Source organism: Punica granatum, chromosome 6 (assembly GCF_007655135.1).
Source record: "Punica granatum isolate Tunisia-2019 chromosome 6, ASM765513v2, whole genome shotgun sequence".
Lineage (NCBI taxonomy): Eukaryota > Viridiplantae > Streptophyta > Magnoliopsida > Myrtales > Lythraceae > Punica > Punica granatum.
In genome coordinates, this window is record NC_045132.1 from 17,356,705 (window position 1) to 17,376,318 (window position 19,614).

Genomic DNA, 19,614 nt, shown 5'->3' on the forward strand with positions numbered 1-19,614 from the left:
CTTAGCAAATTGCTGATGTCCTTGTCATTTTTCATATTCATCCCACATTTGATGTAACAGAGAGTAAGCTTGTTAGAGTATACCACCTGTTGCCGTGTTCGAGCCTGCGATGAAGACCGAGAATGCATCCTGATATAACCTCATGCAAGTTTTCACTGTGCCACATATCCTGATGTCAAGACGACTGTGTTTGCAGAGCGTTCCATATAATTGGTCGAGTTAGCGGAAAATTCTGAAAATAATCGATAGGTCTGCTAGCTGCCTACAAACACGTATATCTTTCGAAGTTCTAATTGTATGATCTCTCTTGTTGCTAGATATTAGGTGCTTTGCAGAAGTTGGATGTTCATTTTGATTGCGTACAACATACAAAAGCAACCGACTGCCATCGGCCAATGATGGATTCACATAGCTAAGTACAAGCATTAGGATTTGCCAACAAGTAGGCTTCAATAACCCTGTACACTTCCGTGGCTCTATCTTTGCCAAACTCTATGTCCTCATCCCTGAACTCGATATCCAGGTCCGAGCAATAATTGCTCGATATCTTGCATATGCACCCACCATGCCCATCATCTGTAAACTCGGCCTCGTACTCCACACGCTTGAGCTTCTCATCGATTATGTCACCCTCGATCAGGCTGTACTTGCAGCGGCAGTTCTTCACGTCTAGCTCATCGATCCGGTGCTTTGCGTATTTGATCAAGCACCCTAGGAAATATAATTATAGACCAACGTTATGATATCCAGTCATCGGAGCAGATCAGGGCGACATAAATGAAGGGAGCGGCAGTGAACAGCTTCGTTTTCGGTCCATACCTTGAGCAAAGTTGGTCTGCTTGATGCTCCCGACCTCGCCATGGCCTTCGCAGAACTCGATGCTCTCGATGGATTGGGGCATGAGCTTGGGGAGAAGGGTGTGGCTATCGAGCATTAGGGCTTTGAAGAGCCTGCTTGGAGAGATTGGCGACTCAAATTCCTGCGCAAAAGTGAACACGCCCATTGTGTTTGTACTGAGAGAGAGAGAGAGAGATCAGGAAAGGAGTGCAGAAAATGTGGAGAATTTTATTGTCCCGAGAGAAATCTGCACGAATGATAAGCTGAGCTCTTAGTAGTCGGACTTTATCCCGTATATATATACACGTGTCCGAAATTCAATTCAAGTGTCTCATAATTAATATCGATTACTTGAATTAGAATACCTGTGGTCCACTGGAAAAAAGAAAAAAGAAAATCCAAAAGGACCTTTTTGAGATCTCAAAGGATCCTATTCACTACCACTAATAAATTTCCAGCTGGTTTGACACTGAGCTATCGATGAGCTATATTGTACGTAAAAGAGTGGACTCCGTGATGTGAGAAATTTCAGGGTCTGGCGGGCGTAAACAAACTTATCATTATTTTTCCCAAAAACAAGAGGAAGAATTGGACTGCTTGCGCGTGTAGCTAAGGAAGTTGATCGCGACGCGGTATGTATTATATTACTATCAACAAGATGTCGACTCGAAGAGCATGAAAATATTTTCCTATCCTTGACATCTCTAGTTCGAACTGTGCGTATTAGACGAAAGATACTTGCGCGTAGTAGATATGGCCTCTTTGAACCGACTAGCGTAGGAGTAAAATTGGGTGGTTTTACGACAAAAAGAAATAAGAGGCCATATATTGTACTTCACTCTAGAAAGATGGTACTCATAAAGGCTCAATTAGTTTATCGTATTTATTCGCCCGGTGCAAATTTAACAAAAATCGTCGAGCAGATAGGCTTTCTCTTCGACGGAATGTAGAAGAAGACCTATATCATATCAGAAATCAGAAATCAGAAATCAGAAATCGGTCGGTCTGTATTATTTTTCCTTATCGCGGTCCATTCGAGGGCCAATGCTCCGAGAGTTAGGGCAAAAACCAATAAAGAAAAGGCATAATAAGCCAACGTTTTCCTTAATGCAGGAAAAAATGGAAATTTTTTGTATATATATATTAGAGGCGGCTGGAGATGGCCTCTACTTTTCCAAGAAGAGGATAGACATCTCGAATCGTTTGACCAAATTGGAACCGTCTCTTTTGAAATTTCAACATAAAACAACAGACTACTATCAGAGAAATTAGTCGAGCATAGTATCATATACTCTAGATGTTATTAGGGCATGTTTGAATTGCAAGTTAAAATTTTTTAATTTTAACTTTAACTTTAACTCAACACACTACACAATAAAAATACATATTTTTCAAGTCAAAAATTTTAATTTTAACTTTGACTCAACACACTATACAACAAAAACACACATTTCCCAAGTCAAATTTATAATCTCATTTCATTTGTCTTTTTTCATAATCAAAATCAAAATTAAAGTTTTGTAACTTTAACCATAAATTCAAACGGCTCATTAATTTTCACAAAACAACCCCAGCTATGTTCCGACAAAAATGAAAAGACTCATAAACCGGACTTGGTGATGGAGACTGATGGGAACAGGAAAAAGAGTAGTGTTGCTTGTTGGCCCTCTTCGATTGCAGCATCCTTTGAATCAAAATGGGTTGATTTAGATAGTTATCTTAACTAAGATATTAGATTCGTGTACTGTGAATGAAGATTTAATGAGTTAAGCCATTTTGAATATGAATTAGTCGGGATTCATTGGGCTTTCATATATTAGATGTATAGACCAAAGAAAAAGAACATTAGGACAACTCCTCTAGATTTTTGTTGATCTTTGAGAAGGATGAGGCTTGATCCGCATCGGTCCACATAGAGGGTCAGTGGCTATCAAAACAATGGAAGATGTCAGCATTCGCATACTCTCGACCTGGCAAGGTTGAACTAGCAAGGCCAGGGCATGGCGGAGTTCGGAGACCCAGCCCATCCTTCAACTTGCTCCATTCTGTTGTCCGACTGGTGACACGAACAGAATCGAGAGGAAACTCTTGCTAAGAATATTGTTCAATGGTCAAATGCTAAATACAAGATCCTCTGTTCTTTTCCATATAGAAGGTCTGAAGGAGTTTAATTACAATACAATCAATAGGAGCAGCAACTGGCCTTATTGCTCTGTAGAAACATTGCACATTACATCACAAAACCCTCCCATAAAAAGAAGGGAAAAAGAAAAAGAAGAGGATATATATATAGGAAAATCTCACTCACTCTCACTCTTTCTAGAGGGAAAAAAATCGAAAAAATGAAAAAAATTATGAATAAGATATTATTACGTGGCTATACGTGAATCTCGTTATTTTCTGTTGTTGAGTCTCCTTTTCCCGTCCGCACCGCTCTGCTGCCTTCCGTTTTGGTGCAGAGGTAGACCCGATCCGTTTGACGGCTTCCTAGATGGGGAAGGACCTTGAATCGTGTTCAAGTTCCTACCAAGAGAAATAGTTATTAGCACACATGAACAAGCTATTTACTGCAATACGAATCTGGCAAAATGTAGGCCTTCATTGACCTCCTTTGGCTTTAATTTCAGTCCAGTTAACATTAGTCAGCTGATTGCAAGAGTTAATGATATAAGCTTAAACATTTTCGGAAAAAATCGGTCCATTAACATGGTAGTTGTAATTGCGGGTCAAGCCACATTTCTTGGTGAGAGCTAGTTTCGATAATATGTACATTACCTAGTGCAACTTCTTATACATTTTAAGCTATCAGTAAAATTGGTCTCTTAATCAGACACACATATAGATTCAGGGTGAGAGAATGATCGGCTTACCTCAGATCTGAGTTCTTTGTCGGTTTTGATGCAACAGGTTTACCAGCCTTTAGTCCAACTCCGTTTGTGATCCCATTCAATTTGGTGTGATTGAATTGCCAGAGCAAATCTGGCTCAGAGGAATCGCTTGTGGCAGCATCAAGATCATCCACATCATCACCACCCATGTTACTAAACTCATTGCCTCCCATGAACATGTTATATGTTTGCTCTGGGAAGATTTTGGGGGAATCCTTGAGATATTTCTGGTAGAAAACATCAGACAAGTTCGCATTCTCGGGCTCCCAGCAACCTAACGATACTCTGTCTTGTTTGTTCACCATCACCTTGTCTTCCCATTCTCCCATCCCTATCTCCTTTTCGTCTTCTCGGTAGGTTTGGCCAGGGACTGGGGGCCAAGGAGGCGAATTTCCAAGTAGCTCGTCAAGGTCAAAGCTTGGTTTCTTCTGCTTCATTGCAGCGTCTGGGAATACCTATTGAATCGAAGAACCATCATATGACTGAATTAACAATTTTTATGTCCATTATGAATCTTTTTCCTGTTTGTCTATCCATATGAAACAGTTGAAGGGAAGTAATGCCGCATGAAACATTATGCAGGCTCACATCAATTCATGAAACCCTTTCGCAAGGCAGTAAAAATGGTCTCGCAATGGATTAACCTTAGCAATCCAATTCGTTTCTTTGTTTCTTAAGAAGAGAAATGAAAAACTTTATCAGCTCTGCAAAAATACTAAAGATGCAATATTAAATTTTCAGTGATACGTTTTACTAAGATTAGAAGCCTTTCACGATCACCATTTCTATATATTACACAGTGTCATACTGTCAGAGACTGGCAAATTTTTTCATGATAATTATTGTCAAGTCGAATAGAGACGGGCAATTCTGAAGGAAGAAACATACAACAAGAAATAGAAGACAGGGTATACCTCTATGTTGCCCACATCACCCATTGGTTGCCTGCAACTATTTTGACCATTGATCGCATCCAAAGGCAGTTGATTAGCATTAAAAGAGAACTCTGAACCTTTCCTTTTATGTCGTTCCGATTTCATAGAGACAGAGTGTTGCCCATGTTTAGGCTCTTCCTCCTTTCTTGCTAATGCTGCCTTAAGACTTGCTATCTATAACATAATTCAAATAGGAAGTAAATAATCAATTTTGCTAATGTTTATTACAAAAGTATAATATGCAGTTATATGGAAATTCAGACCTGTTCTTTGAGCTCTTTTACATCTGAACCATCTTTATTTACTTTGGCAGCACCCAATTCAACTGTAGCAACCCGCTCTGCAAACTTTAATGTGCTTATTGTTTCCCCAAGAGCATTGGGTTCAGGACTGATATGAACAAACATCAATGTCTTTGCTTGCCCACCTAAAGCAAAAATTATCAGTAGCAGCACATTTGATGCAGTTTTCTGCTTTTAAAAACTAAACAAACTAGTTGTTAATTTGCTTAAGGAAGTGTGCGAAAACTGCTTATGGCAATGTGTTTCTAAGAATGCATTATAGAAAAACACATGCTTCACACATTCAGAAACGGAATTCTAATTTCTACTTGGCCACAGCCTCCCACACGACCATATCTAGCTCTACCTTCTATCAATCACTTGCCACCAATGCCAGCTGCCTGATTCCACTCACCATTTCGATGTTCAAAAGCATTTTTCCAAACATATTATCTATTAGAAAGAGTGTTAAGAATGACCCTTGCAGACAATTCCAAAACTGGAGCTGATGTTTATAAAAAGAACATTACTTCATGCCATATCTATGTGGCATGAATGATTCCATGAATTCTCTCCCTTGCTTAGCCTTACCTAGTGAGTCTTGGAGAAGCTGCGTCAGTTTGCTATTTCTGTAGGGCACGTGTGGATTTTTCTGGGCGAGTGAAGCGATCACATCACCGAGGGCTGAGAGAGATTTGTTGATGTGCTGTGCCTCTTTGAGTCTATCTCCAGTCACCTCAGATTTGTCCACTCTCTCACTCCCTGCTAAATCCACGAGATGCATACATCCTCGGAAAATGGTCCCCGAGGTCAAGTCTCTTCCTTGGACATGAACAGTCAAGCAACTGCAAAATTAAGGGAAGCAAGATTTGTTAGAAACAGCTGGGGACCAGATTCTTGTCTAGATTGATAATTTTAAATACTTTCTTTGCCTTATTCTGTTTAAATTACAAAAGATGTGCCAAAGAATTGATTGGTACGGGTCTATCACAATCAACGTGAGATGAATGCTTGTGCACTCTGTCAAAGAAGCATTTTCTCTGGCAGACATATCATGGAATGAACAGAGTAAATAGAATATTACCTATGAGAACGGCTACTTCGGTCATTCAAGGCAGTTGCCCCTACAGCACGATTCCTCTGCCCAAGATTCATGAGATCAAGGACATCGGATGTAGATGCCACAGGGACCAGGCTTGCGTCAGGTACACTGAGTCCTTTTTGAGAACTATTTCTGATTTCTAGTGTAATCAGGAATTAAGGTTCAACATTAGAAAAGCCCTCAATCAGTAATGGATTTTAACTGTATAATACTACCGGGTAGACTGATAAGCAAAAATCAGTTAATGCACATTGTCATAAACTTTCATATTCAATGCAATGTTTGATCTAATAATAAAATTGGCAAGGATATCTCTTGTTAGTTCCATCTGAAACGAGGAGATCTCTGACTTGCTCATTATATATCTCAATCATCTGCACAGCAACATCATAACGAAATGTGTCCTTTCGTTGTTCTGCAAGGTAGAATAGGTCACTCAAGGCCCGGTAATTTACACCTTGACTTTGCTCATTGAGCTGTCTAGGACCAGTCTGCACAAGCAAAATAGAATATAAGACGGCATCAAACTCTCCTAATAACATATAATACCAAATGAGACACATATCTATCTATACCATTATGCCCCATCAACAAAGATGACAAACTTAAAAGAAATTATTAGACCTTACCATGGTATAGGTTTTTCCTGATCCTGTTTGGCCATATGCAAATATGCATACGTTGTACCCATCAAGTACTGATCGTATTAGAGGCTGGGTATCAGAGAAGACCTCCGCTGCAATAGGAAAAGCAATGGCATGGAATCTCGAGTGTTTTCCTTTCCAGAAATACAATGTCTTTGTAAGAGAGAGTTATATAAAATTTAACAGACCTTGGGTTGCAGATGGCCCGAAGACTTTGTTGAAGTTAAATGATCTATGCCCCTTCCCATACTTTGATGGGGTACTGATGCTTATGGTTCCCTCTTCGATATTCTCGACGGTGCTCATATAACTCGATTGTCCATGCAAGAATGGTCTCACACGACAGTAAACCCTGATGCTCCCTATTTAGTGAAATAGAATGTATCATAAATTTGTAGAGTTAGGAAGGTTGTACAAATGAAAGTGGTTCTGAATTGTTACCTTTAAGATCCTGTACTTGGTTGTAAAGCTTACGATTCTCTTCGAGAACTCTATGATATCCCGATGCGGCATGTGCTAAGCCATGAATATGGACAGCTGCAAAAAAAGAGGGGGAAAAAAGTCAAATTTATCATCTTCATCCTTCAGAGATCCTTGTACATGTGGAAAATAAAATAAGAGAAAGAGTTTGTAAGTCCCTCTTGAATTCTCACCGAGATTGCCAAATTCTTCATGAAATTTCATTTGCATGAACTGCATGCCAGCTTTTGTAGCATAAAGAGCACTTTTTAAGTCCTGTAAGTAAATAGAATAATTGAATGCAGTAGCTGTTACACCAGATTAAGAATATATGTCACAACACAAGCACAACACAATCACCAAAAATCAAATATGGAAGTTATGCACGTGTTCTTACCTCAATGTCACTTTGTTGTTCATCAAAGATGGTTCTTTGTTTTTGCAGAAGGGCTTTTGATTCCTCATTTGAACTTTTGGTCCAGCTTTCATCTTTCCGCGGTGGCTTGATATTCTTGTCTTCAGTCTAATTACAGAAGGCAGGACAATATTAAGTAACATTTTTCAGTCAAATATCACTTTCACTAGAATAAAAATCTATTCTCACTAAGCATTTAAGCTTAAGAAATCTCTTGTGAAATATAGGTTTTCAACTACCTTTTTATCATTTGAAGTACTTTTCAGCTGGTTCTTGCCGCCAAAGTCATTTGGGGAGCTTTTCCTCTGACAATTTCAAATTAAACAATGGATGAGTCAATATTCAATATCCAGTCAACTGAAAGATGTAAGAGAGTCGAAGAGATGGGACTTTCTATGGTTTAGACAGAGTAGCTTCAAAAAATATAGTCAGCAAAAGAAGTTTAACAGATAGAATGCTAATTACCCTATGTTTATGAGATTAAGAACTAGCATGTTGGAAAATAAGCATGGCAAAAGGATGACTTACCAGCTCATATTGATTTACCATTCGACTCTCAAACTCCTCCGTGACCTTACTCAAAACAGATTCCACCAACTATTAAAAAAAAAGGAGAGAGCAAGAGAGAATTTAGTCAGATGAAATCGAAGCAGTCATGACATATAACACCAGACTTCATTTAAAATGAGATTTTCTATGAGATGGGGAGCACAATATTTGCCCCTTGAAGTATATTGAAGGTCTCATTTCCGGAAATGGCAAGTAAAATTATGATACAATTATTCAGTTAATTGAGGAGCCAGAAAAGTAGTCATCATTTGACACTATCTGAAGCAGATGTGATCACAGTTGCACTGTGCCATGGAAATTTATCATGCTGCTCGACCATGCATGGCACTGTTAGTGCTTACTGAGTAGTTAGTAGTACTAATTGGAACTCTTAGTATCTGAAGGATATAATTCTTTTTCAATAAGCCTATCGTGCTAACTGACTCTGGAATGAACATGTGACTAGCAACAACAGGTTATCAATATTTTACCGCTGGAACTTCTTCAGGCTTCTTATCCAAAAGAATGGCTCGTACCAGCATGCTCAAAGATCCAGACTGACAATGAGAATTTGGCAAGCCATGATAAGCAATTGTGCTTGAAGACAGAGGAAAGGAACAAAAATGCAGAATCAAACATAGTCAAAGCTTACCAACCATTTTATTCGAGTCCGTGCCAGGAGCTAACACGCTCAAAGACTTTTCATTCATTGACGAGTTTCTAGACGAGGAATTTGTAAAGGGCTCCGAGTTTTTCCTTAGGAACGATTTGCTAGATGTGGCAGGCTTTATATTTCCCCCAAATTTCCATACTCCACTTCCTCCCGTTTGTTTCCAATCACCAAATGATTTAAGTGCTAAAACACAATTCACAATCCTTGAAGTTTTTCCTCCCTGCAAAAGTCGACAAGGTGAAGAAAGTTAGATGTTGGACTTATTGAAATATAAAGAAGAATCAGTGAAACCCGTAATTAACCTGTTCAAGATCAGATGCTTCAAAAGTAGGAATACCCATCTCCTGGACAGCTACAAGGAAATTCCTCACATTCTCGAAATACTGAAATGCTGATAGAGCTGCTCCGTCAGGAATGACCGCAGAATCACACGGACCTTCAACAACCTAGGAATATAATTACAGTGTAAGTAGCTAAAGATCGATCAGCCGAGGAACCTTTATAGCTTGCATACAGGTGGACAAATAGAATGCACCTTCGGCACTGCCCCAGGTTGGACCTTGTTGAGAACATTGCAAAGGATTATCCCACTCCTGAGGCCAAGCCTAAATTCTTCATCGGATGGCTCAGCGGGCAGATCTCTCGCTACAACAACTCCAACCGTTTTCCTTAGCCACCCTGCTGCTTCATACCTCCTGACAGCTACAGAAACGAAAAGGATACCCACTTTCATGTAAGTATATCAAAATGCACGAACAGCAACATAGTATCCTACGCAAAAATTCTGATGTGACCGTATCTGTACGGGAACAGGATAAATAGGACACCTCAAGTATAGCCACCTTGTTATGCTGTGCCACTTGTAGTGGCAGGAAATGGACAAAATAATGGGGTAGAGAGGATACTTATAGCGTTCATGCCAAATTTCGTACATAGGATGCTACAGACATATTATGTGAAATTTTACAGATTTATATAGAATTGTTGATGCGATGATCTTGAATAGTTGAGCCAAATGGCTTGTACAACTCTACCAAGGAATTCATTCACGAAACTGGATGAGAAAAAGAAAGAGGATAGGCAAAACTGACCCATAAAATCCAAGGAATGCAGGACCTGAATTGAAGATCTATCATAGAAAATTTAAGAAATCACTCTGACAGAGAGAGAGACAGAGACAGAGAACGACAGAACAGTAGCATCTTAATTAAACCCACATCATCTTCTTCGCTTTGAAGGTGTCTGATTGAAGCTTTTGCAGTTAAGAACGGCACAAAGAAGAGGCAGCAGCAGAGCACTAATTAAAGCCTGCATGCCCCGGGATCGATGGCAGCTTCTATTCTATTGCTGCTTTGTCCCATCCAAGGCTCTTTTAGCGAACATCATGGAGGAGAAATAACAATCAGAAACAGAGTAAAACAGGGCAAGCGTCCAACTGCTAGATTTTCAGGGAACTAAGCATATTGCGGTTCCTTTTCTCCTTCCACATTTCCAGGAAATCAGAACGAGAGAATGTTACGGAAATCTTGATGCTGTCGTTTTCCCGAGGTCGAAAGCCAATTCTGACGAAAATTTCATTGCTTTTTTAAGAGGAAAATGTCAAGAATATTAGCAGAAGACGGAAAGTCTAGAAAAGCGGAATCGAAAATCTCCAATACTTGATCATTTCTTCAAAGGCAATTGCTCATTGAGAAACATGGAAGGCGAAATCAGAATCCTTGGACTGGACCAATTCCAATCAACTCCAATGGAGATGATTAGAGCCGACGAGGAGCAACAGCCTTAGATGCCGCAGATTCTGGTTCAACTTCATCAATGGATTCAAGCTCACTGAGCTCAGCTCAATATATTGACAACTACAATGAGGTACAGAGAGAGAAAGAGAGAGTGAGAGAGAGATAGAGAGTACCGGCTTCTTCGGCCTTCCTGGACTCCAAGTCGACGTCCCTGAGGCGCGTCCCCTGCTGCTGGAGCAGTACATCCTCCACCACCGACGCCACCGAGAAGCCCAGCCCCGCCCCCTCCGCAGCCATTATCCGAGCTCCACCGAAGCACACAATTGAGTACAATTCAAGCTGGAAATCCCTGAAATTATCAGCTCACAACGGTCCGTCCGTCAGTCTCTGTCTCCACTCGTGGAATCCGGCATCGATGGCGATCTCGACAACCCAAGGATCCACCCAGCGAGGGAGAAGGAGAGAAGGAGAGGGAGATATTATGGAGGAGAGGTTGCTTTGAGAAGAATGAAATGATATACAGAGATTACAGACTACACACAGTCACATTCTCCATGAAACCTTTTCCGCTTTTCTTCTGCTCTCTCTCTCTCTCTCTCTCTCTTCTTTATACACTTTGCTCTCTCTCTTCACCGTCACAGTCTCCTCTTTCCGAACCTCCTCTCCGAACCTCAGGTTCGGGTCCCCCTCTGTTTTTGTTATTTCCTCGCTGTTGCGTGTTACCAGGGCGGATTAAAGCTCATTGGTGCTCCGTGTTACTTTTGACGGCGCCTGTTGCTCAATCGCCTTAACCGGCGCGTGAAGCCGTAGGTAGTTTTCCACGTGGCGGATCTCTAAGCTTGCGTTTGATTTCCGAGTGGGAATAGCAATCCAACTCAACTTGATTTTATACAATGATAATAAGTGTTGATAAATATATTAATGTATGAGAATAATATATATACATGTATATTTACATATGAAAGGAAATGAAAAATTTATTATTAAAAATTTAATTTTAAAAATGATTAGAAAAAAATTGAATAAGAAAATATTATTAAATTGAAGTTTAAAAATGGTTAGGAAGAAATATAACTGATAAAGTATTATTAAATAGAAGAAAAAGACAAAACAGTAATGATTATATTGTTAAATTCGAAAAAAAAAGAGAGTTGAGTTGAGTTAAATTGAATTAATATTAAAAAACCCAAACAAAGTCTAAAAGCTTTTAATTTCTGCATGGAAAACAAGAGCAGCGAGGGGAATTAATGGATGCAGGAACACGGGATAAATTGGTGTAATGTAATGATACGCGCATTCGTCTAATAAGGTAATTTGATTTTCATCGATCAAACCACCGGTGCCTCTAGAAAGGATTTTATATGGAATTTTTTTGAAAATTTCATACAACTTTTTTCCTTCTGTCCCCTCTCTTTTTATCCAAATAAGCGATTAAATTTAATTCCATTTTTGAAACCAAAAAATCAGTGGGAATTCCCTCTTTGCCTATAGAATCTCGTCAAACGAGAAGAAGTGTTAACGAGTTCCTTCCCAATGAAAGATACTTGATGTTACTCTTACTGTCCAACCACCGTGAGAATGAAAGAAGCCATCAGGAAAATTAAAATAAATTTAACAATTATTTTCTATCTGCTCTTTATGCATTAGAAGAACAAAGACATTCTTTGGAAGGAAGAAATCACTAAATTTAAGTAGAAAGGACATTCTTATATAAATATATATATATTTATATATTTATAAAAAAACTAGTTGCATAAGTAAAATAAAATTATCTCGTTTTTTTTAATTAAAATGGAGGTAGAAAGATAGATAAAGGAAAATAGATGAATGAATTTTTAAGAAGTTCCATTGGCAACAATCAAATCTAGACTCTCTCAGCAGAAGGCAAGATGCGTACCACTCTTTTAATTCTATAGAAAAGTTTTATTAAACACAAATCTTACTGCACATTTAATTCATCGTATCAAATGCCATTTCTAGACCTTAAATTCAAAAGTAACACTTGTTTTTTTCCTCTCCAAATCAAAAATAAGTATAAAGAGTTGTTCTCAGTCCTATGCTCTTAGTGCTCCTCTTTATTGATTGCAGATTTTTTTTTTATGGGATGGACAAAAGCAAAGATAAATGATCTATCACTATATAGTATGGAACAAGTTATGGCAGAGAGGTTAATTCCAATTGTTTTCTTTTTCAAAGCAATTCTTGAGTTAGAAATTGAACAGTCGAGCATCGTCGTTTATTTTCTAAGGTTTCTTATTTGGAAGTTGGTGGACTAGAGTTAGATATCCTTAAGCTAATGCCTAGGGTGCCCATTTCTCCACCAAATGTCCAACAACGATTGGGAATTTTCATATCTTCATTAGCATAAAAGGCAGAAGTGAGCTCAGTTTCAAAGGCAAGAAAGATATGCTTTTTGACGTATTTCGATTTCATAGGTTTGCTCTCTCTACCAACAATGAGAAGTCTACCCGCCGGCATTTATTTCCGCCATCTACTAGTATAATCTATGTATTAATTTTCTTTTATATTCCATATAGGCGTATACACGAACTTGACGCGACTACGTTAATAGCAAAGCCTAATTTTCCGACAATACAAGAGCTATGTTTCCAAAACAATTTGTTCATCGGTAAGTAGGATCATATTGGTTGGAACGTAGATCATTAGGTCTTAGCTTGTGCTTCAATGATGGGCAATACGGTCAAGCTCCCTAAACCAATCTAATCCGATCATTTAGCGGCTCTTTGTAAGAGAGTAGTAGAAAACATCGCCTAAGAAAGCCTCACGGCCCAGTGGTTGGAATGACAATAATGACATTTACCGATATATCATGTCACAACTGGTTTACTAAGATTATCCTAGATTGTTGATGTACTTATTCCATTGTAGCGGAAATACTGTCCCATGGCACACCCAAAACATGGGGCCAGAAACTGCCATAAGCGGGCATGATCCGAAGCATTATGGCTGCTACAAGAGTGGAATTTTTCAAAGCATTCGCTTCTAAAAGAATTTAAACTAATTATGTTAGAGTCGAGCATTACGACACAATACATATACAATGTGCTGCATACACACAATATATACAATGTGCCACTCTTAGGGGTGAGCTTTGGTTCTTCTGCTTTTGGTTTAATATGGTATCAATAGCAATACCTGTTTTTCAGTTTGTTGATCAAAGATTATATATAATAAGTTCGTGTTGACCACCACAACTATAGGAACCAGGCTATCCAACGCTTAAACGAACCATATAGATACCGTTCAGTTTCATGCCACGCTGCCATGTCAATTCGATCTCTATAAACAAGCATATATATAATTTGACAATTGGAAGAATTACGACTTTCAAATGTTGAATATATGATTCAACAAATTCCTGCGAATTATGTACAATAATTGTACATCACGCGATGATCATGGTGCGATATAAGGGGGAAAAAGAAAAAGAGGAAAGAACCCTAGAATGGATTTTTTAGAGAGAAAGCCCCCAACAATGGAATTGAGGTGGGCAATATGTCAATTTCACTTGGCAGCAGGTGGTGGTTGAAAAACAGTTGCCAGCCTTTGGGTTTGGGCGTACGAGGGTCCATTATCTATATCTATATGGCAGTATTAATTTAAATTAGATATATATGGGAGGAAAATGCCCAAGCAAACATATAAATAAATGATCCACCGAAAAAAAGTAAATAAATAATTAACCCATATATATATTATATATAAGAAAATGAGGTAAAAGAGGAAGTTAGCATTGTTATCTAAGTAAAAGATTATTGAAGGCCAAATTCTACCGAAAAGGAAAAAAGATTATTGAATGCCTTAAGTGGCCGATTCGGGTTGAAATGAATTAGTCAGTGCTCATTGAATTTTAACATACTAAGGTACACACCAAAAAAAAAGATGGTTGAAAGGTTTATATCTCAAACCAATTATCTATTTTAATTCTTTCTTTCTTCTTAGAGGACAAACAACGAAAATAATCAATTTTAAGATATGGTAATCATGAGAAATGGGTCTTAGTGCAGTAGTATAAAATGTCGACTCGGAACCAAAGTATCCTGAAGTTCGATCCTACAAGTGGAATATGTATACCTTTTTATTTCGCTTTATTTTTTATGCTTGTATGAGGCCAATGACCCTCCCATATGAAAAAAAAAAAAGCTATGGTTGTCATGAATGCCAAAAGCTCCATGAAGAGAATCCTATGAGCTTCACCATAGAACTTGGGCCCTTCCAAAAATTTTAAAATCAAAAGGTAACAAATTTGAGGGTTTCATGGAAAAACTACGTTTGTGTGGTAATTCAAAAAGTAAATTTGAGAGTGTTCAGTAAAACAAGCGAGTTTAAGAGGGATCAACATTGTAATTTGTAATATGAAATCACTTATCTATCTTTTGCTTCTTGATTTTCTCAGTAACAGATTTATCAAGATCCTAAAGTTGTAGTTCTCATGCAACTTTTGAAAATAAAAACATTGAGTCACAAATCCACGTCAAATATAAATATATATATATATATATATAATCAATGAGTTTATAAGATTCATAATTTATCAATTCGAAATTTTGAATTAAAAATGAAAAAAATTCTCTAAGGCCAGTAGAAATTTTACATGATATTAAAGCATGTTACGCTTGTGGGTTTACACAACGTTAAGTCCAGCTTTGAAGTAGCCAAGGTGCCCTCAGGCCAGTCAGGCCCGAATGTACAACTTGTGATCAATTTAGTCAATTTAGTCCAAGCATGGAAGAAGAAAGTCCACCTTGTAATTTTGGTCGCAATTTATCATGTAACGAAAGGTATTAAGAGTTCATGTCCCGTATGTGATATTACAACCTATCAGTTCGAACTCTTAGATTAGAGATGATTCCAATCACTTGTAAACTCAGTGAAAATTTTACACTTACTCATTATATAAAGAAAGAATAAGTTTCAATAAGAATTAATGAAATTTAGTAAGTGACGCTCTTTTGACTTAGAAACAACATTATCTGCAGATGATTCTTACTAATGGTATTTCTCGTACAATTGTATTCATTTTTTTCCAACTTATAATCTCCTATTAGGATAATGAACCTTCCTTGAAAAATCGAAAGATTTAAAATGATGGAGAAATTGAAATGAACTGGAAAGTTAGTCTTAATTCTGATACTATTTACGACTACAACAAAATTCGGAGAAGCTGAATATAAAAGATTTGGTCCTTACTTGTACCTATTTGATTATGTGCATTCCCCGAATATTGCGTGCATTGGAGATAACTTTGATAAAATTTCGTCCTCTTTTGTGTAGTAGAGTGCTCCATAAGATCTTGTATGGAGGGCAAGATTGTCAACAAGAAGTTAACGTTCAAAAATTTCAAACAGTTGGTTCGGACCCGGACCTCAGAGGTTCGGAGGACCGAGGTATTAAAAACTCACAGCATCTTTACCGGGCCCACTTTCACGGGAATTCGGCAGTCTCTCATAATTCAACGATCAGGATTTTTAAGGTACTAACAGCTCCATTGGATGTACCCAATTTGACCAATGGTAGCTTGACACGTAGAAGACTGGGACAATATGTGACCACAAGATCAGGGTTCCCAGTCTTCCGCGCGTGGTCCACAGACACCCCACACATATTATATATTTATTTATAAAAGTAGAAAATATATAATTATTTTATAAAAAATAGAAAATATAAAAGTGACAAATTAAGAATGGGTTTATGTGATTATTATGTGACTAATCCTCATTGTTGAGGTGAACTCCATATAATTTCACAGTAACATGTAAATCCGTCCACAAAACCTTTATATGTTGCACAATAGGGCTTTTTTTGGGTAAATTGCACTGGTGGTCTAAAACATTTTACAAATATTTCAATATTGTACAAAAAGTTTTTTTTGCTACTTAATGTTACAAAATATTTCAAAGTTATTTCAGTATAGTACAAAACGTTATCTCGTCATTGACGCCGTCAAGTCGACGCTGATTGTGCAAAACCGATTTTTGTGGGACGTTACATGATGGTGCAAAATGTTTTGAAATTGTAACTTAATAGTACAAAATATTTTACGTAAGTTACATGATGGTGCAAAATTTACAGTTTTGTAAAGGACAGCTTGACGGCATTAATGGTGAGATGACGGTTTATACTATACTGAAACAACTTTGAAACATTTTGTACCATCAAGTAGCAAAAAAACTTTTTGTAATATATTGAAACATTTGTAAAACTTTTTGGACTATCAGTGCAATTTACCCTTTTTTTTTTGCATTGTTCCAATAGACCTTAGGTTTCGACCACCAAGCATGGCCACCCATTGAATTGTAATTTCTTTTTCGGTTACAGATAATGATATTCTTACTTTATATGCTAAAACTCCAGTGTCTTTTTTAAATTGATTAATTTTATTCATTATTACATATATCTATTAATGTAAAGAAAATAGTACATTAAAAGAATCCCCTCAATGGGAAAAAAAATGTAAAATTTTTCTTTACATTAAATATTTCTTCATCATCATTTTCTTCCTTTCTTTTATTGGATATCGAGCATGTCTAAATTTCCAACTAATCTCATAGTCTACGTAAATACCCTGCAAGTTCACATGACATACACTCTAGGTACAGGCCGTGCAAATGGCCCAAAGATATCTTAATATAGTTTTAATTACTAAGTTTTCGTCTTGCAAATAAAGACATATAGGTGGATATTTGAATAGAAAAGGAAGGATAGTTATGTTTGATGTCCAGAAATGCAATTCAGATAATGAGATGCCTCATACTCGAGTTACTATATGTGCTTGCTCTGATACGTCTTGGTAAATAGATAATTTCCAATACATAATGTTGGATTAGGATTTCCTTGCTCCAAATATTTGATTTTTTTCCCGATTACAATGAATGTTTGTAGCCTGATACAATGAAATAAAATCATCATAACTAATAAAGTGGCATGAGTAGTTTCACTAAGTATCAAATAGATAATCCTTTGACTATCAGATGAGTACATACACCATTGCACTACATCCTTTTTTACTATCCACTTTTTATTGTCACTGGAATATAAAATTTTCCCAAACCAATGTGTGCTATGTATCTTTTTTTAGGGAAATTTACGGATAAAAGCCTTAAAAATTAGAATTCTAGAAGCTTGTCCTTGAAGGACTTTAATATATTCTCGAACTTTATTATTGCGTTTAAGCATTAAACAGGAATCATTGATCAGCATTCTTGAAAAGGCACCCGAAAGTTGATTAATTGTTGAATTATAATTGTAAATATGACTCAATCTAAATAAAGGTTAGCTTTTATCCTCGTATTTAAGTTAATTGTAAAGCTAGGGGATTACTTACTTAATTAATTGATTGATTAATTGCTTTTCCTCCCCCCTATTCTATATCCCATAATAAACATGACACAGCTATATATGTTGATGCCCCCTCATGGAAATAATTACGTTCTTCATAAGTTTTTTGTTTTTTTATTCCCTATTTTTTCCTCCCACTTTTGATGAAATAATTGCATTGATGAAAATTTAGTTATACTTCTTCTGATCACTCTCCACTGTACATCCATTGTGGAAGTTCAGTGGAAAAGCTGTCCCTTCAGCTATGATAAGCTCTTGAGAGCAAATCCCCACACATTATCTTATAGGCACTATTTGTACATTAAAAAAAATCATAAGATCAGTAAATGCATGAATTTTCAGCTATGATAAGCTCTTGAGAGCAAATCCCCACACATTATCTTATAGGCACTATTTGTACATTAAAAAAAATCATAAGATCAGTAAATGCATGAATTTTCACAATCCTCTCTCTTGTGATTGCATTTGATCATTATAAAAAAAAAAGCGCGTGATATATTTACCCCGATTCGAGAACTCGATCTATTTCACTAGTATATATCTGGCAACAGATGATGTGCTAATCACGCATACTATAAGAAATTATGATGGTTTCCTTCATACATGCTACCGATTCATATCGAAGCACTTTTGATATTATAAGGTTCTGCAAGTTACTCCTCAAATAAGCCAAAATAAATGGGAATTTAATACAAAAGAAAAATGACTTTGTGCTAATAAATATGTCACTAATTGCATCACTAAAAGTTAATTCCTCTTTTTTAATTTTTTTTTCTATATTTCCTTTTAGAAGGATGGCAATGGAATTTTAAGGGGAAAGGCCCTCCACGTGCATAGTGAAAGAATATATGTAATGCCAAAGCAATTGTCAAAGTTAAAGAGGGGATAAGTTCATGATTGTAATTATTGTCTCTTGTTGGGCCAGAAGGGTAAAAATCAAAAGTGCCTCCTCTTTCCCTTTTTTTTTTTGTTTTTTTGTTTTTTTGGTTGCTTTTGGAGAGATTGAGAGAGAGAGAGAGAGGATGAGATTAGAGAAGATAAAAGAGGGAACTCTCTCCGCTGGAAAGGGAAGGAAAGGAAAGGTGATGATTCCATATATCAATATCCTTTGTATAGCCACACTCAGTAAACTTAAGCCCCAAAAGTCTCCAATGTGGGTGTTGGGTACTAAAACAAAAAATCCCACTCTTTGTCTTCAAGAAAGGACAGTTACATTGTTTGGTATGTCAACAAACATCAAACATCCTAGTAGTTTGCAGTCTTCCTTAATTCCACCTCTAATAAAATAAATTGTACTAGTATCCTAGCTAGCTAAGACTCGAATCCTTTATTTTGCAGCCACGTGTGAATGTTCCTTGTTACGGTACTTAGACAAATAAGCATGGGCATATTGGGATTCTTTGTGAAAAATGATTACTTCAGATATAATCACGAAGTTTCAATAAAAGTTCATGAAAACTGATACTATGAAAGAAAATAGATTTTAATTAATGAATGCTTGGAAGACCAAAATACTCTTAGACCTCCTCGACCCATTAATAGGTTGTCTAGGAATAAAAAAAAAGGTTTTAATACAGAATGCACATCCCCGACTGTATCGCCTTATCCCGTCAAAATATTAGAGGATTACATTAATCGGCTCGCCAGGCAAGTTGACCATCCGATTCGATGGTGATATATCTTATTCTTCAGGGTCAAGAAACAAATTGGATTGTGGTTGCTTATATCTGTGATTG

At 37.2% G+C, this 19,614-nt stretch overlaps 2 protein-coding genes across 2 annotated transcripts; both read right to left on the reverse strand.

The window, feature by feature from the left end:
* Positions 1-230: 230 nt before the first annotated feature.
* On the reverse strand, positions 231-1,093 carry LOC116211753 (pathogenesis-related protein STH-21-like). Its single transcript, XM_031546263.1, has 2 exons — positions 820-1,093; positions 231-711 (listed from the first exon to the last, which is right to left on the reverse strand). Exons 1-2 carry the CDS (start codon positions 1,001-1,003, stop codon positions 413-415), a joined length of 483 nt encoding a protein of 160 aa, XP_031402123.1. The 5' UTR covers positions 1,004-1,093; the 3' UTR covers positions 231-412.
* Positions 1,094-2,953: 1,860 nt separating this feature from the next.
* LOC116211613 (kinesin-like protein KIN-14I) lies at positions 2,954-11,104 on the reverse strand. Its single transcript, XM_031546068.1, has 19 exons — positions 10,693-11,104; positions 9,319-9,485; positions 9,086-9,229; positions 8,767-9,003; positions 8,602-8,667; positions 8,090-8,158; positions 7,801-7,866; positions 7,544-7,669; positions 7,341-7,422; positions 7,129-7,224; positions 6,876-7,049; positions 6,673-6,779; positions 6,356-6,534; positions 6,026-6,187; positions 5,533-5,786; positions 4,924-5,087; positions 4,640-4,834; positions 3,708-4,180; positions 2,954-3,360 (listed from the first exon to the last, which is right to left on the reverse strand). The coding sequence occupies exons 1-19, from the start codon at positions 10,814-10,816 to the stop codon at positions 3,231-3,233; spliced, it is 3,015 nt and encodes a 1,004-aa protein (XP_031401928.1). The 5' UTR covers positions 10,817-11,104; the 3' UTR covers positions 2,954-3,230.
* Positions 11,105-19,614: the final 8,510 nt, after the last annotated feature.